Below are 27935 nucleotides of genomic sequence, written 5' to 3' on the forward strand. Positions count from 1 at the left end.
ACACAGGGACAGAGAGCAGAAGACCAATTCCAGGGATATTTTGAAAGGTGGTCTCCAGGGAGCTTGGTGTTGACTGGATGTGGTAGGCAAAATCATTGCCTCCTAGAGATGCCCATGTCCTCCTTCCGGGATCCTGTGAAATGTTACCTTACGTGGCCAAAAGGACTTTGCAGATGTGATTAAGTTAAGGCTCTTGAGAAGAGAAGATTATCCTGGATTATCAGGATGAACCCAATGTAATCACAAGGGTCCTTATAAGAGGGAGGCAGAAGAGCTCAGAGCCAGGAAGGCACGCTGACAACTAAAGCAAAGGGAAAGTGGTGTGCTCTGAAGATGGAGGAAGGGGCCACGAGCCCAGGAATGTGAGCAGCCTCCAAAAGCTGGAAAGATTAAGGAAGTGGATTCTCCTCTAAAGCCTACAGATGGAAGACACTTGAAGACACCTTGATTTTAGTCCAATAACACCCATTTTGGACTTCAGACTTCTAGGTAGTAAATTTGTGTTGTTTTGATCTGCTACGTCTACAGTAATTTGGTACAGCAGCAACAAGGAACTAATACACTGGGTGTGTGGGTAAGGGCGAAGGGGGCACCAACTGGGTGGATGACCACTTGGGAACCCAGAAGTAAGACTGAGTGGGGGAGGGGCAGAAGCTAATGAGGGGCTCATGTGGGACTCAGGGCCTGTGAAACAACCAACTGGACAATTGACCTATGGATCTGGCACTCAAGAGAAAGTGTCCCTGAGAGGGGGATTTGGGGGCTTCCTCAAGCATTCTGTGACTGAAGTGAAGGGAGTAGGTGAGAGCAAGCACAGAAAAAACAGAGTTAGAAGAGAGAAAGGCCTAGAACAAAAGCCAAGTGGAGTATACAAGGGCCAAAGAGGAAAAGAAAAACCCAGGGCTTGTGGGTCACATAAGTCAGAGGAAAGGAGAGTTTCAAGGAAGGGACAGTCAATATAGCAGTCCTCCCTTATCCATGGGGGAGACATTTTGAGCCCCTGAGAGGATGCTTGAAACTGCAGAAAGTTCCAAACCCCATACATACAAATTTATGATAAAGTTTAATTCATACATTAGGCACAGCTAAGAGATCAACAACATTAACTAGTACTAAAATAATTATAACAACATACTGTAATAAAGTTATCTGAACGTGGTCTCTCTTTCAAAATAGCTTATTGTATAGTACTCACCCTTCTCCTTCTGATGAGGGGAGATGATGAAATGTCTCAGTGATGAGATGAAGTGAGGTGAACAACATAGGCACTGTGACATACCTGTTAAGGGGGATCATCCGCTTCCAGACCTCGGCTGACCTCCGGTAATGGAAACTCAGGAGAGCAACACCACTGCTAAGGGGGAACTACTGTTGCGTCCAATGTCGCTAACGGGTAGACAGAGAAAAGCAGATGACACCATTTGCATAAAAGTAAAATCCCCACCCCTCTGTGCGGGAATATAGATGTTTCTAAGTATTTCTAAGATCGAGGAAGAAGGACTGGTTCAGAGCCAGAGCCCTGATGCTAGACTACCTTGGCTTGAATGTGGATTCTACCACTTAGTGATGTGATCCCAGTCAAGTTACTTAACTTTGATGCGCACCAGGTTTCTCACTTGTAAAATGGGGTAGGAACAGTACCTACTTGCATCTGATTGTTGAGAGAATTAAATGAATAAATACATATATGGAAAGTGCCCTGCCCAGGATAAGTCCTCTTAAGTGTTAGCTATTGCTGTTATTATCATTATTACATATTGTAATGTGTTTGTTTTGTTATTTTAGAATAATAAAGTCTGCCAAAGGAAATAAGAGAAACAAACATCATAAGGAGGAAATACAAAATTAAAGTAGAAGCCGGTAGCTGGGGAGACAAAGTAGTCTGTATGTGAGCCGAACATAGAGGAAGGGCTGAAAGGTCTGAGTATGCACCGAATATGTTTGATGTGTAAATATTCATGAAGAACGTGAGACACTCAGTATTAGGAATAATAAAATGGTTAAAAGGTTAAACTGGCTACTCACTGGTGACATCTACCCAGCCTCCATTAGTTCTTTGCCTGAGAAACGCAGATAAAATCCATAGCTACTCATCAGCCTAACTGGTGAGCTAGAACTAGAGCCAGGCATCCTGGTTCCCACGTCTCAACAGAGAAAGCATGTGTTGGCTCTGGTCCCCGGCATCGCTTATCTGTCAAGTCCCCTGATTCCACCTCACTTCTGGTCCTTGTCCCCACACCGACGACACAAGGAAGGCTGAATCAAGGAGAGAGGGAGAGGGAGAGAAAGGCCCAGGTTCTAGTCATATTTCATAACATATACCACCCATTTGTACCCTCTCCCAAGTGTGTTCATCTACCCTCTCTTCTTCCCCTGTATTGTACATTGATTCAAAAAGCATGAGATCTCAACATCTTAATTTTGTTTTTGTGCCTCTCTGTGGGGTGACCTCTGGGATAGCCAGCCTGGCAGTATGTTGGGGGGCTAACCACCACACCCCCAAATTACCTCATGGGGGTAGCGAGATGCAGGAGTGGCAGATCTCTTTTCTTTGGTGCATGTGTGCATCTTCTCCTTAGTTCTACTGAAAAGGGAAGGGGCTGCCAGGAAAAAATTCCTGCCCTAACGAGGCCAGTGAAAACATTTTGTGCTATGCTGACCCTTGAGGCTACCCTGTCCTATCTGAAACAGAAACACCAGCTTAAATCTCTAGGGTGATTCAGCTTCATTATTCAACATGGAGCCACCTTTGAGCTTCTGTAGTCTAAGAGCTACCATTTTTTCCTCCAATTTCTTCCTGCTCTCCTTCCTCTCCTTCTATATGCAGGAGAGGATTTGAGCTATGTTAGACCTTTTTTTTTTTTTTTTTAAGGTTGCTTCTTTAATAGCTGGACAGAAAAGAATGATGATTCTATTATGACAGCTACCAACTTGGTACTTGTGAGCAGTCAGTTCCAGTAATGTAGTAGGAAGCCACGCTAGACCAAAATCTCTAACAATCCACCTAATCTCTTTCATTTGAAATTTTAGCGTTCACTGCCTTTGTTTTTACTTTTCTGCAAAAGTATTGCAACTGGATTTAGCATGAGGCTAATGTAGTTTAAGCTTCTGGGACCCTTCCTGGCCTTCGCGGGGAGAGGGGGCCGATAGTGACTTTGTGTTCATAATTTTGTTTTATTTTTCCTAAAGAGGGAACCTCAAATCCTAAAGCTTCAGGGCCTATAAAATTCTCAGCAATATGATTTCGGGGTTAAGAGCTTAAATCCTGGATATAAAAAAGACTTCCTTTTATTATTTAGTAATTTTGGAGAGGTCACATTAATTTTCAGCCTCGGTTTTATCAGTTGTAAAATGGGAATAATATTACTGTACCTTTAGGATTATGGTAACGTTAAATGGCCCTTAAACAGTGTTTCATATATAAGATATGTTCCTAAATGTTCACTGTAATTATTATTGTTCTTGTTATTGCCTGAACAGGACCATAAGCTCCCTGAGAACAGTATCCTGCACCCCCAGAGCCCATCACAGGCGCACAATCACTGAGGGAATGCTACCTTTTACAACCAACTGCACTCTCCCCACCTTCTCATCGCGTCTAACCAGAAATACAACTTTCATTACGTTCTTAGTGCGACACACACGGTTACCTCTTCAGCGACGCGCCAGATACTCAGTAGCACCTTCCCAATTTGAAAGGCTGATTTAGCTTCGGTGTATCCTTCCCCGGTGAGTCCTGAAACCCCACTGTTTGCCCCCGTCCACTGGCCCCTTCCTCTCTCCCTGGTCAACTGAGGACAGTCGGCCAAGGTCAGGGCTAGAGGCGCTGAGATAATTCGTTAAGAGCGTCAGCATTGTGTTTGCACTTAATAAGCGCTTAATAAATGACGATGGTGATGATTCCCAAGCAGGCGGCCATCTACTCCCCGCACCCTCCCCCGGCAGCTAGGCCTGCATCACTAGCCTGCGGAGGGAGCCGGGGTAGGGTGGGGTCGGCTCGGGAGCGGGGACGGGGACACAACCACGGTCCGCTTTCCCCTCCTCCGCGCGCTTCGCCCGCAGGGCCGGTTCCGGGGGTCCCCCGGGGCCGCCGGCGCGGGCGGGAGGCCGGGAGGAGCGGCCGCCGACGCATCCGCCGCCGCCGCAGGAGGCGGAGCGCTGCACCTGGCGGCGGGTCCTCGGCGCTCAGCCCTGAAACGGGTCCAGCCGGTAGCGAGCGGCGGAGGCCACCGGGCCGCGGGGAAAGAGGAGGTCGCGCCGGCGGGTGCGCTCGGTTCGCCGCTGCGGGTCGCCCCAGTCGGCACGCATCCCTCGGCCGTGCCCCGCCCGCCGCAGCCCCCGAGGAGCCAGCGACCCGCCGGAGATGGTGCGCGCCGCCCCGACAGCCGCCGCCCCGGCGTCCCGAGCCGCCGCCCCGCGCCGGGCGGAGAAGGCTCCCCGCGCCCGGCGCAGCTGAGCGCCAGCGCCGCCCGCAGCAGGTGAGTCCGGGCCTGGCGCGCGGGGAGGGGGGCGCTTGGCGGGGGGCGGTGCGGCAGCCCCGCCCGAGCTTCCCCTGCGGGGGCGGCCGGCCCAGAGGGCGGAGAGCTCCCCTCCGGCGCACACACCTGCTGTCGGGGGCGGCTTTCTCAGAGGCGCGGCTCCCGGGGCGAGCAGGTGTGGGTGTCTCTGCTCCCAGCCCGGCTGGTCCGCCGCTCCCTCCCTTCCTCCCTCCCTCCCCTCGGCTTCTGTGTCGGTTGTCATCTTTATGGGGCGCTGGGGAGGTGCAGCCGGCACCCCCGGCGCGCCCGACGCGGGCAGCACTTCCGCAAACGTAACTGGGGTAGGGAAAACAAAGGCGCTGCCCGAGGGAGCCCTCGCCCGGCTCTGGCAGCTGCAGGGGTGGGGGTGGGGGTGCCGGTGCCGGGAGAGGGCTGGGCCCCCACGTCCAGGCCCTTCTCTGCCCAGCTTGCCTGGAGCCCTTGCCATAAACATCCTCGGGGAGGGCAAGGGGGAAGCGAGAACCTGCAGCCAGCCCCAATGACAAGAACATGACCACTCGTGTGCCAAAAGAAGGAAATTGACAGCGTCTGATTCCCCAGGTGAATAAATGCGAAGCATTACCTTTACCCCCATGCCTGCTACCGCCTTGTGCTTCTTAACTGAAGCCTAACATGGTCTAACATGTCCCTAGAGCTTTTTTGAGATACTAATGGGGGTTACTAGCCTTTCTGGGTCCTATTTATTCCCCAACCCCCTGTAATTTTAAGTAGGAAGGTGAAAAATTTCAAACGCAACTTACCCCTCATTTCTCTCTTCGCCTCGCAGACAGGTGGATTAATTACCCGTCAGGCAGGCAGGCACACGGTGCATTTTACCTCTCCCACACACATTCACAACCACAGGCATTTCCTTTTCATCCAAAAATATTCAGTAAACACCTTACAGAGCTCCTGGAACAGATAAAACCTTGCCTAATAGTTGTAGGAAAGAACCTTAAAAAGTTGAGGTTCTAATAACAGTTGGTGTCCAAATAGTTGCGTGTCCTTGGGCATGTCACACCTTCCTCAACCTCAGTCCTCTCACATGTAAAAGGGGATGGTTGGATAGTATGGTAGCCAAGTTTCCCCTTATTTGTTCTAGAAGTTCAGGATTTTGTGAAAATCTAACCTCTTCAATATAGAGAAATATAAGGGGGCGGGTGGACGAACAGTTGACCAACAACAGATGTGTATTTAGTAGATTCCTGGTGTCTGCAGAGCATCCCTTCCCCAAAACATGGGGAACTAACTAAAGGCGTATGGATGGCCTTGCTAAGTAAAGGGAGAGGATAGGAACCCTAGTCAATGGTAAGACTGGCTTTTGGCACTTTAAGCAGCTGGCCATTAGCAGACATGCAGGATATTTTCATTTATTTAGGTAGCCAGATGGCTTGTGTTTATCGCAAGTTGCAAGTAAAATTTAGGATTGCTTAGGAGGAGGCTGGGACATTGCTGTTGAGCCTGGTGTAAGACACTGGGTGAGTAGGAGAGAGGATCACATTTCAATAATGTGTTAAAGCTACTAAGCATGTTTACAATAATTTATTTCTAAGGCCCTTTCTGTTTGTGTACAGATGAGGCAAACTAAAACATAAAGATAAAACAGCAAGGTTTGATAGTTTGGTGGTATGAGGTATTGGATCACCCAGTCTGTCTGGATTGTTGACGGTAATAAGGCACTTTTTGAGTACTATGTTCAAAACACCATCTTACACACTTAATTTCTAAGTCTCTGTGAGAGAAGTCTTTTCCCCAGCATTGTGGATGATGAAAAGGAAGCTGAGAAGAGTTAAGGAATTTACACAAACCACATAATCAGTGAGAAGGGGAGTTAGATTTGACCCCATGTCTCTGGCTGCAAAGCCTAGGAAATTTCCACATGATGTTCCTCCTTATTGGAGATCCATTGGGCCACACCACTACGCAGGTGCCCTCCCTTGCTTTTTGACTTTGAAAATTAACTACACTTCAGTGTACATATATTACATATGTTAACATTTATCTATGTAAGATGATCTGTACATTTATATTGCGTGCGTATTAATGCATATATGCTCATTTGTTCTCATCATTTTTAGGCTGAAGGCAAGTGTAAGAAAAATGAAAATAACCAAAGACATATTTAGGCCAACAGGTTTTTTTGGCTTTCCTTTTTTCGATATTCAGGAAATCTTGATTTAGCAATCCCGTTGTAGGGAAAGGGAGATATGCAATAAATGTAAATATGTCTGTTAGCCGCTCTGGTACCTTGTCTTGGGAAAAGTCAAGATATAGTAAGTGAAAAGAGGAAATTGAAACAGAGCTTTACATGCATGTACCTAAACACGTGTGCCGGTATACATACACCTCGTTGTCCCCAAACAGTTGACATTGGCTACGTGAAGGAAGTAGGATGGGGTGGGGTGATAAGAGGGTGCTTTTACTTTTTTCCTTATGAAGTTATGTTTGGACTTGTTTTTTAAGGGTCTGTGTCAGCCTGATTTGTTTCCCTAAATCCCAAATGACACATTATGTAGTACTTAGCCCTGTTGATTTCAGTAACATTTCTTTCCTAGCCGGTTTTCCTTCTCAGTATTTAGAAGACACTTATTTACTGTTTTGTAAAATGGCACTATCTTAATTTAGTTGGCCAGGAAGCTTTTGGAAACTAACTATCAGAGTCATTTGTTAAAACAATGATTTACTGGGGGCGCCTCGGTGGCTCAGTCGTTAAGCCTCTGCCTTCGGCTCGGGTCATGGTCCCAGGGTCCTGGGATAGAGCCCCGCATCGAGCTCCGCATCGAGCTCCGCATCGAGCCCCACATTGAGCCCCACATCGGGCTCCCTGCTCTGCGGGAAGCCTGCTTCTCCCTCTCCCACTCCCCCTGCTTGCATTCCCTCTCTCGCTTTGTCTCTGTCAAATAAATAAATAAAATCTTAAAAAAAAAAAAAAAACACACACACACAATGATTTACTGGGGCAGAGCCCCAAAGAGAAAACCAAGCCAAAACTAAATAAGCTAAATGTGAAACACCTAAACCTTGAGCCTATATATCAGTATGTATTTGCTATTGATATTGCAACTCACCTTGCTAGTTTGTGGGTCTAAGTAGCTCCCAAGCACGCCCACACCCCCACCTCAGCACCAACAAAAACTACCCAGAGTGTTGTATTAAAAGTAGCCTCCATCTGCCTTGGTCCAATGTAATGTAAATGCGGCTGAGCAGGGGATGTGCAGATTGTGTTGAAGGGATTTTTGAGGCTTGGAGATGTGAATGAGAACACTGTATTACCTTATGCCCTGGTGGTCCTGCTGCATTTTAGGCTCGGGGGGGGAGGGGTGGAGCAGATGGAATGAAATCTAGGCTCTGAGAAAAACCCATATTCCAGAGGGATGAAAGAGGATTGAGTAAAGGAGGGCTGAGACACCTTTTTTTGACATTTGTTCTCACATGTGTTTGAGAAGGGAAGACAAATCTAGGGAACATGTTGCAAATAGAAAACAGGGAAGTCCAATTTTGAATAACTCTGAGGAAACATTTTGATCCGAGACCAGGAGTGGAAACGGCGGAGAGTGGGAGTCTGGCCCTCATGAGTCAGCAGTGGCCAGAGGGAGCTGTGGTGTGGCTTTGTTGAGGATAAAAGGAGAACTGGAAAGAGGAACTGATGTTGTCTCAACAAGCCTGATTTATAGGTTAATTGTGCCAAGGGGAAGGGAGTAAGGAGCCTGGTGTGGTAGTAAGCTGCCTGAGTGGCTATGTAGAGAGACCTCCACTGCACAAACAGGTGCCCTCTGCCTTCCATAAGCTGCTTCAGCGTGGGCCCTGCTGCCCGTGGGGTGCCAAGCAGCAGAGGAACTCTGCAACCCCGGAACAGTGGAGGAGCGGGTCCCTGTGAGCCATGTGGCAAATTCTTGTCTCATAACTGCGCTGGGTACTTTTAGGGAAAAGATTAAGAGAGAACACACTTGGGCCCAAGGTAAACGAGGCCTCTCTTAACAGAGCGAAGTCTGAAGCCCCTACACTAAACATAAAGCAGAACCATACAAAGTGACAGGCACGCCATCTATGATTTAATGAAATACACTGATCTGGTCCAGCGTGGTCAAACTTTTGCACCTAATATGGAGTACCTTCTTAATTCTCTTTCAAAATAACTTCTGCGGAACTGTGTTTAATGAACAAATGAAACCCAAATTCACCAGTATGAGGGAGTTTGAATAAAAGATTTTATTGTTATACTCTCAGAGGGTAAAAATGACACACATTTTAATTTTATTCGCTGTATAATCAGGTTCCCTATATTTTGAAGGTGTGACATCTTTTTTAAAATTATTTTTTATTAAAGTATAGTTGACATACAATGTTACATTAGTTTCAGGTATATAACATAGTGATTCAACAATTTATAAATTATGCAATGGTTACCACAGTGTTAGTTACCATGTGTTACCCTACAAAGTTGTTGCAATATTATTGACTGTATTCCCTATGCTGTACTTTTCATCACCATGAATTTGTAAGTTTGGAAGTTTGTACCTCTTAATCCCCTTTACCTATTTTGTCCATCCCCTCAACTTCACCATGGCAACCACCAGTTCTCTGTATTTATGAGTCTGATTCTACTTTTTTGTTTGTTCATTCATTTTGTTTTTTAGATTCCACATGTAAGTGAAATCATATGGTATTTGTCTTCTTGTCTGACTTACTTCACTTAACATAATACCCTCTAGGTCCATCCGTGTTGTTGCGATTGGCAAAATATCATTCTTTTTAACGGCTGAGTAGTATTCCGTTGCATGTATATACACCACCTCTTCCTTATCCATTCATCTGTCAGTGGACACGTGGGTTGCTTCTATAACTTGGCTATTGTAATGCTGCAGTAAACATAGAGATGCATATATCTTTTCGAATCTGTCTTTTCATTTTCTTTGGGTAAACACCCAGCAATGGAATTACTGGATCCTGTGGTAATTCCATTTTTAATTTTTTGAGGAATCTCCATCTTGCTATCCTGAAGATACAAAATCTTTTAAGGGTATCTCAAAGCCCTTGTAGCAGGCCTTTTCAGTTGTCTCTACCAGTAAGCGGGATCAGCCCAAGTAGAAGCAGACTTCAATTTAGCAACTCCCTGTGACTTTTCAGGAACTCCAGGATCAAGGGTGTCCTGATTGAAACTCAAATGCCTTGTTTTTTAATTTTTTTAAGATTTTATTTATTTATTTATTTGAGAGAGAGAGTGAGCATGAGCAGGGGGAACAGCAGAGGGAGAGGGAGAAGCAGGCTCCCCACTGAGCAGGGAGCCTGACACAACCCTGGGGCTGGATCCCAGGACCCTGGGATCATGACCTGAGCCGAAGGCAGCCTCTTAACCGTTTAACCAACTGAGCAACCCGGGCACCCCATCAAATTCCTTGCTTTTAAAATAATGCCTCTTTTGTATTTTAAAAGTGATAAATGCTCACTGAAGGAAAATCCAGCAAAGTATAAGGAAAAAAAATTTAAGTAACTCCTAACTTCTCAGAGCTAGCCCTACTAATATTTTGTTACTATTTTCTTCAAGTTTTTTTCTAAAACATATTTCATATGAAGTACATAAACTTATAAGTATAAACTTTTACAATACATAAGGGTTTGTGTCCTGCTTTTTTTCATTTAATGTGATGCATACATAGATCATAAGCATTTCTCCATATTCTATTAATTCCACTCTATTAAGTTCTGTTTTGCTCTCATTGGATATACCATAATTTATTTAACTGCTCTATTACTGATTGCTTCATATGTTTCAGTTTTGATTATTATGAAAAGTACTGAAATGAACATCCTTACACTTAAATCATTGCATTCTAGAAAGGTTATACTTTTCTCAGTTAATGAGAGTCCCTATCAGTCTTTATCCTGGTAATGAATAAATATTTTCATTTTCAAAAGTATTGGTGTGGCATGTATGTATTTTTACTTTAATGGGCTAGGTAATCAGTTTTTTCCTGAAAGAAACTGATAGCTCATGTTAACTCTCAATTTATCAGAGTTCTAACAGTATAAGAAACAATTTTAGATTACGTACACTGGAATGTGCTTAGGATTTAAATTATTTTTTTAGATGATAGCATTTAGGGGATGTAAATAAAAATCAGAGATAGTGGCTGCATGTCTGTAGAAAAATGTACTTTAAATCTTGAGGTCTATATTTTGATCTAAATTATAAATTCACAAAAGATTTGTCTGAGCACCTATAAATTTCTGTTTAAAATGCCTTGTCTTATGGGTAGATTGTACTTTCTTTAACCCTCTTAACTTCCTCAGTGTCTTTTATTGAATAAGCTTTCATCAACAACACATTATAAATATCACATTATTTTACAAATGTATGCCCGTATGCACGTAAGCGCTCTAACGTAATCTTTTATTACTAATACCTGGAATTGTGTTTTTATTTCTCCTTATAATTCTTATTTTTCCATAGTCTGCTTTTCCTGTGTTCCTAGTATTTTTAGATCTTGAACCCATAGTCCCATACTAATATATTTACCTGAGTCAGCCCTTTTCTGAAAAGATTTGGGGAAAAAAAATGTGTCTCTATGTATAAAACAGATTCACATAACAAGGTTTAAAAATAAACCAAAAAGCATTTTAATAGAATTGTAATTAGTCTTTTTTTGTTTTTACTGATGTATCTTCTCTATAAATTGCTGCTCAAGTAGAGCAAGCAAAAATTTATTGGGGAAAATCTTTCTCTAAAACCCTAAGCAAGTCGCTTCTTTCAGTATCAACCTTTTAAAAACCTTTTGTTTCATGCTTTGAAAAGATAAGTCTAAGATTTTCCATGTTGCCTTCTTGCCAGAGAAATAAAGATTGCATTTATATTCATTAAAACAGTAAATCATTTGACCGTGGAGTCTTCAAAAGGTAAGTGTTGACTTGCTGCAATAGCCAGGTCCCCTGGGGCTGGGCTGGCGCTGACGGGGCTGCAGCCTGCCCTCTTTCTCTCTCCTCTGACCCTGCACCTCTTCTGTTACCTGGAAGGGGTCTGAAGACACCATTTCAATGCGAATAGATTTTCCAGGCTTTCACATGAAAAGAGTTGTGCTCATAGGGCCCGCTATCTGAGAACGCAGGACAGAAAGCTCAAAGAATTACATTAACATTTGAAAATGAGTGGACCGCTTATGTGCGACACATGTATTTAGTGCTTTCAAAGACTTCTGGCAAAGACTCCATGGCTCCCACAGGTTGGAACTGTTGCTCGGGAGGACGCAAGTGGCTGGGCTCCCATGCCCACTGCTGTGCCTAGAGGGGAGTGAGTAGGAATGCTCTGGATGGGCCTGTCTTGGGAGACATGTTGCTGACATTCCAGACTGAAAAAGAGCATTTCCTCTCATTTAAAAGTTATGCACTCTGGCAGTGCCTGGCTGGTTCAGTCGGTGGAGCACGCGACTCTTGATCTCTGGGTTGTGAGTTTGAGGCCTACATTGGGTGTAGAGAGTACTTAAAAATAAAATCTTTAAATAAATAAATAAAAGTTAGGCACTCTAACTTTTGGTTCTTCCAACACTCTGCTTCAGTAATCTGGGCATTTCCACCGCTTAGGTATTAGTTCAGAGGGAACTGGTTTCTAAGCTTCCGCAGTCGAAGTACAATGAATATTGGAAGCAAAGCCTATTCATCAGTTCGGTTATCCTCAACCGACAGTTTCCTTGCCCTTTCTGGCTATTGCTCGTTGACTGTGCTTCGGGTCTGTATGTACAAAGCTCCTGTGGCCCGGCCAGCCCCTTCAAGCCCTCCAGTCTCCTTCCTGACAAATAAACGCAGAGTGTGAGCAGCAGCTTGTCCAGTGACTCTCACCCCATCTCAAACATCCACTGGATTTCGTTGTTGTTGGAGAAGCTCACATGATCAAAATATCTTTTAAAAAAAACCCACTCTGTTCATGTTGTAATTTGAACTGTTACTTACTCCTCACACTGGGCTTGTTTTAAGGCAGGAAGTTAAATAAAGGTGTAGAAGGAAACAAGGTTCTGGGGCCTGCTTCACATTTATGCTGTAAGCTCCTGGCACAACACTTAATCAGAAACCTAAAACAAATAAATAGGAATTTGCTTCCATGATGATTGATAAAGTCTAAGGATCTAAACGACCGATTTCTGAATTATATTTAGTTGTGTCTTCCACAAAGTGAAAGTGAAAATCCACTTGGCTTTTTGCTAAAGCCACATTTAGGATTAAAGACTATTTCCTCCCTCACAACCACACCCTTAAGAGATGAGAATAACTTGTTCCTTTCACTCTCTTAGCAGTATGAAGGGAAATACGGTAGGATTTCGGCTCCTGTCTTTCGCATTTATTATGTTACAAATATAATTAAAATGTTCCTACAGGTGGCTCTATTTTAAATGAATAGGTATTTCTCGCCTGGAGATACCTAATTATCATTCCAGTCCCTAATGAACAATGTTCTCTAGTGAGCCAGTGTGCTGCTTCTCCCTGCCCCACACCCCTGCACCCCCCAAGAAAAAATTAGGCTGAGGACGTGGAAATGGATGTGAACATAAATTTAGCCTTGCTTTTGCTCTCTCTAAAGTAAATAAATCAATCTTTAAGAAAAAAAAGAAAAATGCTTTTTCATACATTATTTCATTTAAGCCTTAGAATCCCTCTGTGGGTTAGTTGACTTGGGTTCGTGTTTTGATCCCCATTTCACAATGAATAAAGGGAGGCTCAAAGAGGCACTGATTTGTCAAAGCCGGGAGAGCATCTGGAACTCCTCTCTGCACTTCCTAAAATTAATCTCTGTCACATTAAACTTTAGCAAAATACTATATGTATATATATATGTATATATATGTTGCTCTCAGGTGCTTGTCAAAAATAATCTTTATTGTGAGTTTACAAGAGTAAAGGGCAATATGCTAAGTACTAGATTCCCCATTCAAGGAGTTTATAATCTAGTTGGGAAGACAGGAAATGCCTATAAAAAAAAAAGCAATAAAATTATCCACAAGTCTTACCACAGCTCAGGTATGAGAGTAATCAAAGGAGTCAGGAGAATATTGTAAGTTGATTCTATTTCCAGATGTTATAAAAGATTGCATTAAATGCAATTCATAGAGTACTATCTAAAGTAATTCTAGGGTCACCTGGATCCTGGGCTCAGTCAGTTAAGCATCTGACTTTGGCTCAGGTCATGATCTCAGGGTCCTGGGATTGAGTCCCTCCTCTCAGGCTCCTTGCTCAGCAGGGAGTCTGCCTCTTCCTCTCCCTTTGCCGCTCTCCCCACTTGTGCTTTCTCTCTCTTTCTCTTTCTCTCAAATAAATAATAAAATCTTGAAAAAAAAAGTAATTCTATCACAGGATATTACTATTTATAATCAGTGTTGAGACCAGTACACTAAAATAAAAGGTCAAATGTTAGGAAATCCTTAGGGGTTGCAGTAGCAAAATATTGCCATTCTGTTTTCCACACTGAAGCTATAATCTTCGTAAAATACAAATGTGGCCATTGTATTCTCCTGTTTAATTCTCTTCAATGGCTCTCTATTGTGCTCAAAATGAATAATACCAACAAGTTCTTACTATATATCAGGTGCTGTGCTAAGAGTTCAACATGCATTATGCTTTTTCATCCCCCCAGCTACCCTAATGGAAAAGTATTATTATATTCTTCATTTTGTAGATGCGGAGACTAAGAGAAGGAGCTTCCTCAAGGCCACAGAACTAGTCAGTGACAGAGCCAGGATTCTAATCTCTGCCAGTCTCACATCCCCTACTCAGTGACCCCTTCGTAGCGTGTAGAAGGCCCGCACATGAACACTTTAAGGGTCTCCTGTTATCCCTTCTTTTCCACTATCCTGGAATAGTTTTCCCATTCATCTTTGCCCAAGACAAATCCTGTACATCTTTCGGGGTTCAAGTTAAGTCCCTCATTCTCTTAACAACGTCTATCTGAAGTTTGGGCTCTCTGCTCTGAGCTCCAGACACACCCCGTTGTCTGTAACATTTCCTGTTAATTATGTGGGGCTTCGCAGCTTCCATTATTCTTGTCGGTTGTCATTGAAATCTTCCTTGTGTTTTGGGTTTATCTTGTCAACTATAAAGCAAGTCTTTGAGGCCCAAGACCACGTTTTGGACATCCCTGTCTAGTAGCTACACAATGCCTTGGACATAGGCTCTGCACAGACTGTCTGGATTTGAACACCAGCTCAGCCTCTTCCTCCCTACTGACCTTGGGCTAATCATTTACCTTCTCTGTGGCTCATTTTCCTCATTGTAAAGTTGGGAAAGTAATCTTACCCCAGAGGACTATTGTGATGATTAAGTGAGTTAATACATTTTAAACCTGTAGCAGATATTACTCAAGTGTTGTTGTGTTGTAGTTGGTAATAACTGTGATAATAATAGAGCCCCACTGAACCCTTATGAAAATAAATACGTTGTCAAGATGGCCAACCATGAGGTATGTATTCGCCACTGTATGAATCAGTTTGTCACCCAGCAGACAGGTTTTGCTATGAGCCTGGGAAAGGTCCACCAAGAATAACAGGGATGGCAGGTTGTGGGAGGAGTTTCCGTCCCAGTGGAATGATGTTGGTAGCAACTGTGGGAAGCAGTGAGTGTCTGGAGGGCTCAAGCTGGACCTTGGAGGATCAAGCTGGGCTGACAGGACTAGAACCAGTTTTGACTCTTTTACAATTTGGTTTAGCCATAGAGGAGCCATGTCAAAATGCTCCAAAAGGAAGAGGAAGATTCCAAAATAGTCATTCACCTCTATAGACCTTAATGCCCTTGTAGCTTGTGTAACTGTTATAAAACCAACCTTATGTTTCTTTTTCATGACATTGGCTAAAGGTCTAGCAGATCCTAAGGCAATCCTTACAGGAAAAAGATCTGTTGGAATTGATGTTGAATGCTAAGCCTCTGAGGAAAGCTCTTTCTGGAAAATTCTGGGGGTTGAACTCAATGTTCCAGAATGTAGTGGCTGAATACCAGGACTCTAAGTCTTGTTTAGAGGGGTTTCTCTATGTCTGCTGATAATAAATTGCAGCAGTAGAGACCTGCCCTGAGACTCATATTGCTTAAAGGCATGGAGAATGGTCAGTAACAGTTGACAACGTAGAGCTAGCTCTGAGGGTTCAAAATGTGGATTTTCCCATTTTGCAGCCTCAGTACTGGTCTCTGGGCAATATCGAGTTATGATGGAAATGGTGCCAAGAGGGGACTGTCCTTTCTGTGTTTCCGCTCCATCACTGAGAGTTATGTTGCTGCTACTTTATGTTTGTAAATCTGACCTTTGGCAATTATTATTCCAAACAATATATTCAGGTTTAAGGGGGTTTTTTTCCCCCTGAAAAGCTGAATCCATTTCCATACTCATATATTTGTGGATACCTCAATATATGTTTGAGCAGTTTCCATTTAAATGCATAATGAAGATAGCTATCAATTTTAACAAGAATTATTTCATCACCTGTCATCAATAATTCAGAAATACCTGCTAGTTGATTGACTCAGTATAAGTACTGGAAGAATGTTTTTCCAGGTTTTAAAAGGCTGTGTTATATTTTCACGGTAATGGTGTTGATTACTATCATTAGAGAGTGCTAGGTGAGAAAAGTTTTCTGCTTTTCTAATAAATAAAAGTCCTTCTTATCCAAGTAGGATTAACTGCAAACCTATAGTAGAGATTTCCCAGAGAAGTTCATAAATTTAATTCTGTGTATGATTTGTAATGTCTTCTCTCCTTTTTAAAAGTTTCTTTTAAAAAAATCTTTAAAAAAAAAAAAGACTCAGAGGTTTAAACAAAATGTTAGCTTAATGGGTTCATGTTGTTAGACTACTTAATAAACAATACCTCTCCTTGGTTTGTAAACAGACTAAGTACTTCATCCAGCATATAAATATTTTTACTGCTCTTTATACTTGCTCTATCAATCCTTATGGCAAATTGAATGTAATCTAAGTCAGCCAAAGCATGCCGTACTTTGGGGCATATTTTAATTTTATTAAAATACAGAGTTTGTTTTGGTTCATTTACTTCTTTTTGTCCCTGATCCTGTGATTGTACAGATGACTGTAGTTGAACTGTATTTTGTCACTGTGTTTTAAATGTGATTGTTTTGGTTCCTTTTCCTCAAAATCTAAATAAAACCTGAAAATATTAAGTCTAAACATTAGTGTCCTGAATTGAAACTAAAAGTTTTTGTTTATATTTTTAGAATTGAAATTCTTATGAATTCATATTCTTATGGATATGACATTCATACAAAGGTACTGAATATTATAGGAGAAGAACATTCCAGTAACTACTTTGCATTTGTTGATACTTAGAGAACTACTTAACATCTGGACTCATGGAGCAAGAGAAACCTTGCATGAACTTACGATAATCAAAAATCATTTGAATAAGATGGTGAGGAAAGAATGGTTTGGGAGAAAGTCACTCAACAAGGTTTAAATCCAACATTGGAATGTAAGGTATTTTGCAGCTTTGAATTAGCATTTGGGCATCAGTTCTCAGCATCACTTGGACAAATCAGAGACTTATGCCTTTTTAAAAGGACTTGGTGTCCTTCTGTGACCTACTTGTTAAAGATTCAGTGGTTGATTTATGGAGGATAATTAAAGCCCACCTGATTGGAATTCATAGTCAGAATTCATTCTGTACAATTCTGAAAACGATTTTTAGTCTGGGATAGAAGGGTACTGGTAGCTGTTTCAATTGTTATCTTTTATAGAGATAAAGCTCACATGACTGCATATTTCTTTTTCAGTTTTGATTTTTATTTTTTAAAGCAGAGACAGGCATGTACAAAGTTTTTTTTTTAAAGATGAACAATTTTATAGAGCTCGTTTAAAAGTAAAACAACCACCGGATTCTACCCCATCACTCATTTCCCATCAGAGGCAACTCCTTCCTCTGCATTTTAGGCTACCATTTTGATATTCACCTGTGTATTTTTAAATAAAATGCTTGTATTCTTAACTCTTGATTTTTTTTTTTTTAAAGAAAAGAGTGGAATTTAATCTTTATTTACAGGACACTGCAAGAGAGGAGATTCCACATAGAAATAAGAAACCCACTGAGAGGAGGAGCTTCATACAGGTTGTACAGTTTGGAACTGGTCAAGTAGAGTTTCCTTGTAAAAAGTGCTACAATAACAAAACACATTTAAAAAGAGTTCTTAGTAGAGAAACAGTAAGACAAACTTCTACCGAACAGAGTATACAACAAACAACTTTCTGCCTCAGCTGTACAATCTAAAAGTTAAAAGTCCCGGGAGTGCCATCCTGAACTTGGAACGTATAGCCTTCAGAGGTAGTTTCTGGCACAACATTCTGATCTTCCTCTTCCTCTACAGAAATACTTCTCAATCAAGTTTAATGAAGCTTTGTACACAGACTCATTTTCATGGTTTTGTAGAGCTTCAATTTTGTCCAAACCTCCACATTCTTCGATCATTATACTAAGTTTTTCAGTTTCACCTAGTTTCTCAGCAGCCTGAAAGATGTTTGAAATGGCATCCAGAATAACCAGAATAATTTTGGTGTCTTTTGCAGTTAAGAGGTTCATCAATGGTTCTATTATGCCACAATGAACGAGGTATACAATCTGTTCAACTGTCTGAGGATTTTCTCCTAGGTTTTTTTTCTGAAAGTTATGTAGTTTTACATTTAACGTTTAGATCCATGCCCATTTTGAGTTAATATTCATATAAGGTGTGAAACTTAGGTTGATGTTCATTTTTTGCCTATTGATATCTAATTGCTCCAGCACCATTTGTTGAAAAGGTTATCTTGCCTCCATTAAATTGTTTTTGCATCTTTGTGAAATATCAGTCTGGCATATTTGTATAGCTTTATTCCTGGGCTCTGTGCTCTGTTCCTTTGATCAGTGTGTCTTTTCTTTTGCCAGTGCCACATAGTCATGATTATCCTGTAGCCGAAATAAATCTTCTTTTTCAAAATTGCTTTAGCTATTCCTGTTCCCTTTTCTTTCATAGATTATTCCTAGGGAATAATGTTCTCTATATCTACAAAAAAATCTTGCTTAGATTTTGGTAGGGATTGTGTTAAACCTGTGTATAAATTTGAGGAAAATTGAAATCTTTGCTGTGTTGAATGTTCCAATTCATGAATATGGTACGTCTCTTCTTTTTTTTCTTTTAAGTGGGCTCTACGCTGGGTCCAGTGCAGGGCTTGAACTCATGACCCTGAGATCAAGACCTGAGCTGAGATGAAGTGTCGGATGCTTAACCGACTGGGCCAACCAGGTGCCCCTCTCCATTTATTTAGATTTTTATTTCTTTCATCAGCATCTTGTAGTTTTCAGCATATAGTCCTTTGCATTAATTTATATTTAAATATTTCTTCTTTCCAGGAGATTTTGTAGATTTCTTGGGATTTCCTACACAATCATGTCATCTGCAAATAGACACCGTTTCTTTCTTTCTTTTTGATCTGTACACCTTTTGTTTTCTTTTTTGTCCTTACTAAAATGGCTAGAGCTTCCAACACTATGTTGCGTAAGAGTGGTAAGACCGATGGTCTTGCTTTATTCCCTGTCTTAGAGAGAAAGCATTCAGTCTTTCACCACTAAGTGTAATGTTACCTGTAGGTTTTTGTAGATGATCTTTATCTAATTGAGGAAGTTTCTCTCTATTCCTATTTTTCTGAGACTTTTCATGAAATGAGTGTTTAATTTTGTCAGAATCTTTTTCTGCATAAGTTAATAGGATTATGACACTTTTTCTCGTTAGCTTGTAATATGGTGGATTTATACTGATTGGTTTTCAAATACCGTACCAGCCTTGTATCCTTGGAATAGATCTCACTTGGTCAAAGTGTACTGTTCTTATATATTACTGAATTTTCTTTTCTAATATTTTGTTAAGGATTTTTGTGTCTGTGTTTATAAGGGATATTGTTCTGTAGCTTTCTGGTCTTTGGACTTTCTTATGGATATAAGATTCTGGTTTGACAGTTCTTATATTATGCCACTTTCTTCTGGTGTACGTGATTTCTGATGAGATGTCTGCTATCATTTGAATTGTTTTTCCTGTATTGGTAAGTTGTAAGTCCTGTCTCACTGCTTTCAAGATTTTTTTCTTTTGTCTTTGGTTTCAAGTTTGACTATGATGTGTCTTGGTGTGAGTTTTTCTTGTTTGGAGTGCATTCAGTTTCTTGAATCTGTAGATCTTTTGCCAATTTGAGAAGTTTTCAGCTTTTATTTCTTTGAGTACTTCAGCCTTGCCCTTTTCTTCTCCTTCCAGGACTCTGATGACATGAATGTTCAATCTTTAGTTATAGTCCCATAGGTCCTTGAGGCTCTGTTAATTTTTTTTTCCAGTCTATTTTCTCTGTTGTTCACATTATATAATTTCCATATTCTGTCTTTCAGTTTGCTCATTTTTCCCTCTCTCCTCCATTCTGCTGTAGAGTCCATCCATTGAGTTTTTTATATTTTGGCTATTATCTTTTCCAGTTCTAAACTTTCCATTTTGTTTCTCTTTATGTATTATATTTCTTGCTGTTTCTCTTTATGTATTATATCTCTTTATGTATTATATTTCTTTTTTTTTTTTAAGATTTTATTTATTTATTTGACAGAGAAAGATATCGCGAGAGCAGGAACACAAGCAGGGGGAGTGGGAGAGGGAGAAGCAGGCTTCCCGTGGAGCAGAGAGCCCAGTGTGGGACTCGATCTCAGGACCCTGGGACCATGACCTGAGCCAAAGGCAGACGCTTAATGACTGAGCCACCCAGGCGCCCTCTTGCTGGGACATTCTGTTTCTGTGCTTCAACTTTCATCTGTCTTTTCTTTTCTTTTTTCTTTTTTTTTTCATCTTGCTTTTTGAAGAATTTTTTTCAAGTCTCACTTGTTCTTGGTATGCATTATTTTTATTGAAACTTGGACATTTGGGGTATTATGTTATGAAACTCTGGATCGTATTTAAGCCTCCTGTTCTAGCTGGATTCTTCTGACATGCTCTAGCAGGGGAATTGGAGATATTGCCTCATTACAGCTGGATGGAGGTTGAAGTCCAGGTTCCCCACTCAGCCCCTCTTGACACCTGAGGGTGAAGGAGCTCCTTGTTACTGCGAAGTAGCGATGGGTCTTCTGGCTCACCATTAGCTATCCACTGATACTTCCCTGGATGGAAGAAATAGGAGTGCCTCATTATTGCTCCCTATGTGGTTTCCACTGATACCACAGTAGCGGTGAGGAGAGGAATCTTGTTACTGCTGGGTGGTAGCAAAAGTCATGAGTCTCTACTGGGCCGCTTCTGACACCACCCTGGGGTGGAAAGGTAGGGATGTCTTGTTACTAACAGGTGGAGATTTAAGTCCAGGATCCCCCAGTGTTCCTCACTAATGATGTCTTGATGACATGGCCTCATTACCACCTAGCAGTGACGGAAGTCCCAGCTCCCTACTTGGCGTTCTCTGATACCACCTCAGCTTAGGGGTTGGGGTGCCCTGTTATAGCCTGGTGAGTGTGGAAGTCTAGGCTTCCCCTGTAGCCTTTGCTGGTGGGGGTGGGAGTCAAGACACATTACCCCCCAACACCAAATCCCACTCTGTGGTATTTGGCTGGAGTACAGCTGTTATTATCTAAAGTTTTCTGTTTTTCTAGGCTGCGTTTTTCCTCATCCTTTAGCCAGAGAGGGCTTTGTGGGATTTTTGTTTTGCTTTTTTTGTTGTTGTTTGTTTGTTTGTTTTTTGGTTTGCACTCATTGGTATTTCCAAGTTCTTTAGCCCCATTCATCCCTATGTTGTTCTTTGGGTACCAAGGTCCCTAGCTGGTCTGCCTTCTTCTATCTACCTTTCAGAGTCTTCTGTATTTGCTTTATATATAATCCCCAAGATTTTTAGTTGTACTTAGCAGAGCAGTAGGAAAAATTGTGTCTACTTAATCTCTTTGGAAGCAAAATCTACCCTGACTTTTATTTTTTTATTTTTTTTTATTTTATTTTTTTTTTTTAAAGATTTATTTATTTGAGACAGAGAGAATGAGAGAGACAGAGAGCACATGAGAGGGGGAAGGGTCAGAGGGAGAAGCAGGCTCCCTGCCGAGCAGGGAGCCCGATGTGGGACTCGATCCCGGGACTCCAGGATCATGACCTGAGCCGAAGGCAGTCGCTTAACCAACTGAGCCACCCAGGCGCCCTACCCTGACTTTTAATACCATAAATTAGTTTTGCTTGCTTTTGTAACTCTATATAAATGGAATCATATGGTATGTGCTCTTCTGCTTCTTGCTTTTCTCAGTCCATATTATGTTTGTGAGATTCATCCGTGTCATTGCATGAAATTGTAATTGTTCATTTTTACTGCTGTACAGTATTTCATGATATGAATATAACATAGTTTATATATTCTGCTATAGAGAGGTTGTTCCCAGTTTTGAGCTATTAAAATTGTTCTGCTGTGAACATTTTTGTAGATGTCATTTGGTGAATACATTACTATTTAATATATATCGAGGAGTTGTCATCAGGTAAACCTTCAGGTTTGATAGCTATTCCCAAACAGTTATCAAAGTAGTGTATCAATTTACATTCCTATCAGCAACCTCTGAGAGGTCCAGTTGCTCTACATCCTCATCAACACTTGGTATTATCTGTCCTATTTATTTTAGCCATTTTGGGAATATGTTGTATTATTGCATTGTTTTAATTTGCTTTTACTGCTCACTTGAATCAAGTTGAGCATCTTTTTATATATTTATTTGCCACTTGCCTAAGCTCTTTTGTGAAGTGACTGTTCAAGTCTTTTACTCATTTTTCCTATTAGATTACCTGACATCTTTCTATAGATTTTTAAGAATTCTCTATATATCTGGATACATTCTTTTGTCAGATATATAGAATATTCATCCTCACCAGAATACCTTATTTTACTCTTTGGCTTGACATTTCCATCTTTAATGTTGCCTTTTTATGAAAAGAAGTTTTTAATTTTAATGTAGTCCAATTTATTTTTTCTTCCTTAATGCTTAGCACTTTTATATCCTATTGAATAGTCTTTTTCTATCCTAAGGTCTTCAAGATCTTTTTCTGTGTTTACAGTCCATTTGGAATTGATTTTTGTGTGTCATGTGAAGTAGAGGATCTGTTTATTGTTGTTGTTGTTCTTTTTTCTAAGTAGTTGCCTTAAATTTTTTTTACATCATCCCTTATCATGTATGCTCTTTTGTCCACAAAAAATTTCCATAACTTTTCATTCAAGCATTCCTTTTATTCCCCTTCATCCTCCTTCTTCTTGAAAAATATGTATTATTTTTGTTTCATAGTTGCATTTCTTTTCCTTTTTCTGAAATTAATATATTTAGGAAATATTTTCCTCCTCACATAGCTTCTGTTTTCTCCATGTTGATTTTTTTTTTCTGTTTGTTTTGGTTCTTTCATGTAAGGTACTTTCTTCAAATGTCTTACAATTCTGGATGACTGCTCATATTTAGTGGCAGGGCTTGATGACTCCGAACTTCCATGTAGAGTGATTTGGTGGGTTGTTTAGTGGGGGAGGCTTCAGTGTCAGGATCCTCAGAGAAGAACCTTCCAGTTTCCTGCCTGGAGGATGGTAACCTTGCCAGCCTCTGGAAACCTTGTGAGGGAAGTTGGATGGGGGTTTGGGGTTAGGGCTAAGGCTTGGAATCAGTATGTATATGTGCACTTAATGCCTTGTTTTCAGTCTGGTACCCCTGCTCTCAGCTCCAGCTGTTTCTGTACGACAGGAGAACCTCTGTTTTATTCTCTCCCGAGGGGAAAAACCTCTAGTTGTCTGGTTAGCTATGTGGAGTAGAGAAGGGGATTGAGTGTTTTTCGTTGGAGTTCAGACTTTCAGTCAACTCCATTAGCAGCAGCCTCCCCTCCCCACCTCTAGACACACACACACACACACACACACACACACACACACTTATTTGCACTTCAACCTAATATGGCCAACCGTGAGACTTCTTTGAAGGATCCTGAGTAATAAATTCTATTACTGGCTTTCCTCACTGTTAACCAAGGTTTCAGTTTTCTAAGATCTACTAAGTTATTTACCAATTGTCTGATTATATTCTGGCTTCCAGAATCTCATTTTATTGCTCCATTTATGGGCTCTTTAATTCTCCTAGCTTGGATTATGACTTTAAAAATGTGTGTGTGTGTGTGTGTGCGCGCGTGCACACGCGTGTGGTCATTTTAGTAGAGCACAGGGATGGAAGTCAGATGTGCTCAATCTGCCATCTTCACCCAGAAGTGTCATACAACTTTTATACCCTTTAAAAACAACAAATATTTCTTTTAAATTTGAGCTCAGAGGGCGCCTGGGTGGCTCAGTCGTTAAGCGTCTGCCTTCAGCTCAGGTATGATCCCAGGGTCCCGGGATCGAGTCCCACATCGGGCTCCCTGCTCAGCAGGAAGCCTGCTTCTCCCTCTCCCGCTCCCCCTGCTTGTGTTCCTGCTCTCGCTATCTTTCTCTCTGTCAAATAAATAAATACAATCTTTAAAAATAAATAAATAAATAAATTTGAGCTCAGAAATGAAATTAATTTAGAAAATAAGTCCAAAGGAGAATTATTGTTCTCTTTAGGTGATGAGATGGAATTGGAGCTGCTGATTTGGCTAGATGAAGGCACTAATGATGAAAGAAACATAAGTATGGAACATTGAGAAAAATCAGTTGGACAGCAAAAGATAGGATTTTGCTTTTCCTTGAAGTTTTGTGGGGAAAACAGATTTTCCTTTCACGCTAAGGAAAACATGACTTGGGAACTAGATAGAGTTGGGGGTTGCACAACATTATGAATGCACTAAATTCCACTGAATTATTTACTTAAAATGGTTAATTTTATGTTGTGTGAATTTTACCTCAAATAAAAAAATTGCTTAAACCTAAAAATAAGAAATACATGAACATTGTAAAAACTTACAGCTACATTGACACCTGGCTTGGGGATGGGGGTAGAAGATCAACTGACTTATTACACAGGTCTCATTACATTGTGTTTCCACTGTCTGCCTAGCAGCTCTTTTTTAAATGTTTGCAAGCCTGATTCTGGAAGATTTTCAGCAACTTAGTCTTCATTTTGGGAAAAGGGGAGAGCAAGATCTATTCCAAGGGGTAGCAAGTGAAGTTATTCCTCTCTGGCATAGAAGGTGAAAAGAATTACTATGTATTTAATGTATATACCTCCTACATCAGAATATATTGATTGCAGCTTGACAAATCTTGATGTAAGCAAGACCTTTGGACTCTTTAATTATCTGTATAATGAAAGAAAGGGAAATTCTGATGGAATGTGGTAGTTCCTATAAATTTATGCCATTGACATATTGTTTATCTTTCATATGAAACATCCTGTCTTATAAAAAGGTTTAATCACATTTTATTATCCAGAATGTAGCATTTGGCAGTTAGAGTGTGCAGCTTAAAGCCATGATATTAGGGTTTGGACTCTCACTCTGACACTTCTGAGTTATTGAAGCTCACCATGCCTCATTTTTCTTTTCTGTAACACGGAAAAGATAATAGGGATATTGTGATAAATATGAATTAACACATTTAAAGATCTTTAAGTTTGCCTGGCGCAGAATAAGCACTCAATAAATGGTATCTGGGTTTGTTTTTTTTTTTTCTGACGTTTTCTTAAACTTTAATCCATAAAAGCACACCTAGAGAAATGTATGGAATATATACAACATAAAGGCTATTTCCTTACCAGGATATCTTTGTCGTGGCTGTAGTGACCAACTCCAGTTGCAAATGTGCAGTTGACTCCCTCTTTCTCATCACATCCGTGGTTGTGGTTAAAAGCTTATTTCTGTTTTTCTATAGAAACTGAACAGTTTTAGCTACCTTTATTTTCTAAAAATTCTACACTTCAAACATGCAGTGGATTTGTTTGAAAAGTAAAACCAAGAAAGTGTAAATACTATTTTCAATTCTCTGTATTTGGTTTAGACATAATCCCTATCATTTGTAAATTTGCACCAGGAATCAATGAAAAGATTTGAGAATGAACCTGAGCTATAAACCTGCCATTAGAACATGTAATTAGTCAGTCAGTGGCCATAAAGAGTATTTGATTCTTTGAAAGCTGTTTTCCTTTTTTAGTATTATATGGCTGCAAGTGATAAACAGGAGAATTCTCTCTCATTCTCTCTCATTACTATTTTTGTTTGAAACTCCTCAGCTTCTTGCAAGATGAAACTCTAGGTTTAAATGTTATTTTCATACTAAGCCACCTTTTAAATTTTACTTTACAGATCAACAATCAAGATTCTGAAGGTCATAAACTTTCTGATGGTGGTGGTAAGCCATGGCGTCAGATGATAAAGTCGCCATCTTAACTGATGATGAAGAGGAACAGAAGAGAAAGTATGTGCTTGCTGATCCCTTTAATGGTATTTCCAGGGAACCGGAACCACCTTCCAATGAAACACCCACCTCCACAGAAACAACAGCTATTCCTGAGGAGGAAATAGACTGGATAGAGAAACATTGTGTCAAAATAAACAATGATCTTCTGATATCCAAGGTCTTCTATTTTTTCTTCTACTCTGCATATGGCTCTCTTTACCCACTTTTGCCTGTGTATTATAAACAGCTGGGAATGTCACCCAGCCAGAGTGGATTGCTAGTAGGTATCCGATACTTCATTGAATTCTGCAGTGCCCCCTTTTGGGGTGTAGTTGCAGATCGCTTTAAAAAAGGCAAAATCGTCCTCCTCTTTTCTCTTTTGTGTTGGGTTTTATTCAACCTGGGCATTGGATTTGTCAAACCTGCTACCTTGAGATGCGTACCAAAGATTCCCCCAACATCTCGTCCCACTAATTCAAGTCACCTGTTAACTGTCCTGCCAACCAACTCTTCCATTACCACATCACCAAGAATGCGTGAGAAAAGGAGCCTTCTCCCTTCCACCTGGCTGGGGATTGTAGAAACGGGGCCCAGTGTCACAGAAACGGTCATCTTTTCGACAGCTCCAAACAAGACCGGTATGCCCACTCTGCAACCGCAGACAGACGAAATTACTGACCATATTACGGACTTTACCTTGAGTCCAAGCACAGCAACCCCTGCCTTCCCGGGAAACGTAACCACAGAGACAACCACCGCTATTGTCAGTACCACCAAATCTTTACCTTCTGATCAAGTCACTCTTGTTTACGATCAACAAGAAGTGGAGGCTATATTCTTGGTGATCTTGGTAGTCGTCATAATAGGAGAATTTTTCAGTGCCTCTTCTGTCACCATTGTGGACACAGTAACGCTCCAGTATCTGGGAAAACACAGAGATCGCTATGGATTGCAGCGCATGTGGGGCTCCCTGGGCTGGGGCCTGGCGATGCTGTCTGTGGGCATTGGAATTGACTACACTCACATAGAAGTGCTCATCGATGGAAAGGGGTGTAAACCCCCTGAGTATCGGAATTACCAGATCGTCTTCATCGTCTTCGGAGTTCTCATGACCATGGCTTTGATTGTCGCCACTCAGTTCCGGTTCCGCTACAACCATTTCAAAAACAGTGAAAATAAAGGAAAAGAGGTGGAGATCCCTCAAGTGGAGAGGAACAGCTCCACAGAGTCCTCTGAGGAGACACCAACCACCACGAGCCACTCACAGGCTTTCAACTTTTGGGACTTAATCAGACTGCTCTGCAGTGTGCAGTACGGCTCCGTGTTGTTTGTGGCGTGGTTTATGGGTTTTGGATACGGCTTTGTGTTCACCTTTCTCTACTGGCATTTGGAAGACCTGAATGGAACTACAACCCTCTTTGGGGTCTGTTCAGTCCTGAGTCATGTGTCTGAGCTGACAGCTTATTTTTTTAGTCACAAGCTTATTGAATTGATTGGCCACATCAGGTAAGAACATGCTTACTTTTGCTGCCCCCTCAGCAAGTGAGTCTCATCTTTTTATAATTTACAGCTCCTTTTAGCACATATAAGGAAATTGTAATTTGTATTGGGGGTGGGGTTGGAATGGGAATGGGGCTTTCTGTTGCTCTTCCTCCTTAAAATAGGAACAAAAGGAAGTAGTGAACCTACTTGGATTATCTAAAACAAACAAGAAATGCTGCTTCCTGTCTGTATGCTAAGAGGCTCTTGCAGTAAATGTTTTCAGGTACCAGGAGCACAAATTTAGTGACTAGATTATTCTGTGGACTTTAAAGGGTCCACTGGTCCCAGGCATTTGTGAGGGAGGGTTTAAGTGGATAAAGTGGATTAGGTTCTTTCAGCCTTCAGTTTTTCTCAGCCACTCGTTGACACAGATAGAGCTTGAATATATGGTTGATGAGGATGTCCATTAGATTTAATGAGGCTGTAACCCACCATAATCACTGATCCATGATATTACATGGAGGAGATTCTTACATGATTTTTTCCTGATTATTACATCCATCTCTGCATCTTTGTCTGCCATGAAGACATGAGACATTTAAA

At 41.2% G+C, this 27935-nt stretch overlaps 1 protein-coding gene across 1 annotated transcript in view; it reads left to right on the forward strand.

Annotated features, from left to right (window-relative positions):
* Window positions 1-4461: 4461 nt before the first annotated feature.
* MFSD6 (major facilitator superfamily domain containing 6) overlaps window positions 4462-27935 on the forward strand; it is a 66721-nt gene continuing 43247 nt past the window's right edge. The window contains exons 1-2 of the mRNA XM_021703034.1: window positions 4462-4478; window positions 25757-27356. Of these exons, the coding sequence (XP_021558709.1) occupies window positions 25810-27356 (1547 nt within the window). The 5' untranslated portion in view covers window positions 4462-4478; window positions 25757-25809. The remainder of the gene's footprint in view (window positions 4479-25756; window positions 27357-27935) is intronic.

The sequence above is a fragment of the Neomonachus schauinslandi genome, chromosome 3 (genome assembly GCF_002201575.2).
Source record: "Neomonachus schauinslandi chromosome 3, ASM220157v2, whole genome shotgun sequence".
Taxonomy (NCBI): Eukaryota; Metazoa; Chordata; class Mammalia; order Carnivora; family Phocidae; genus Neomonachus; species Neomonachus schauinslandi.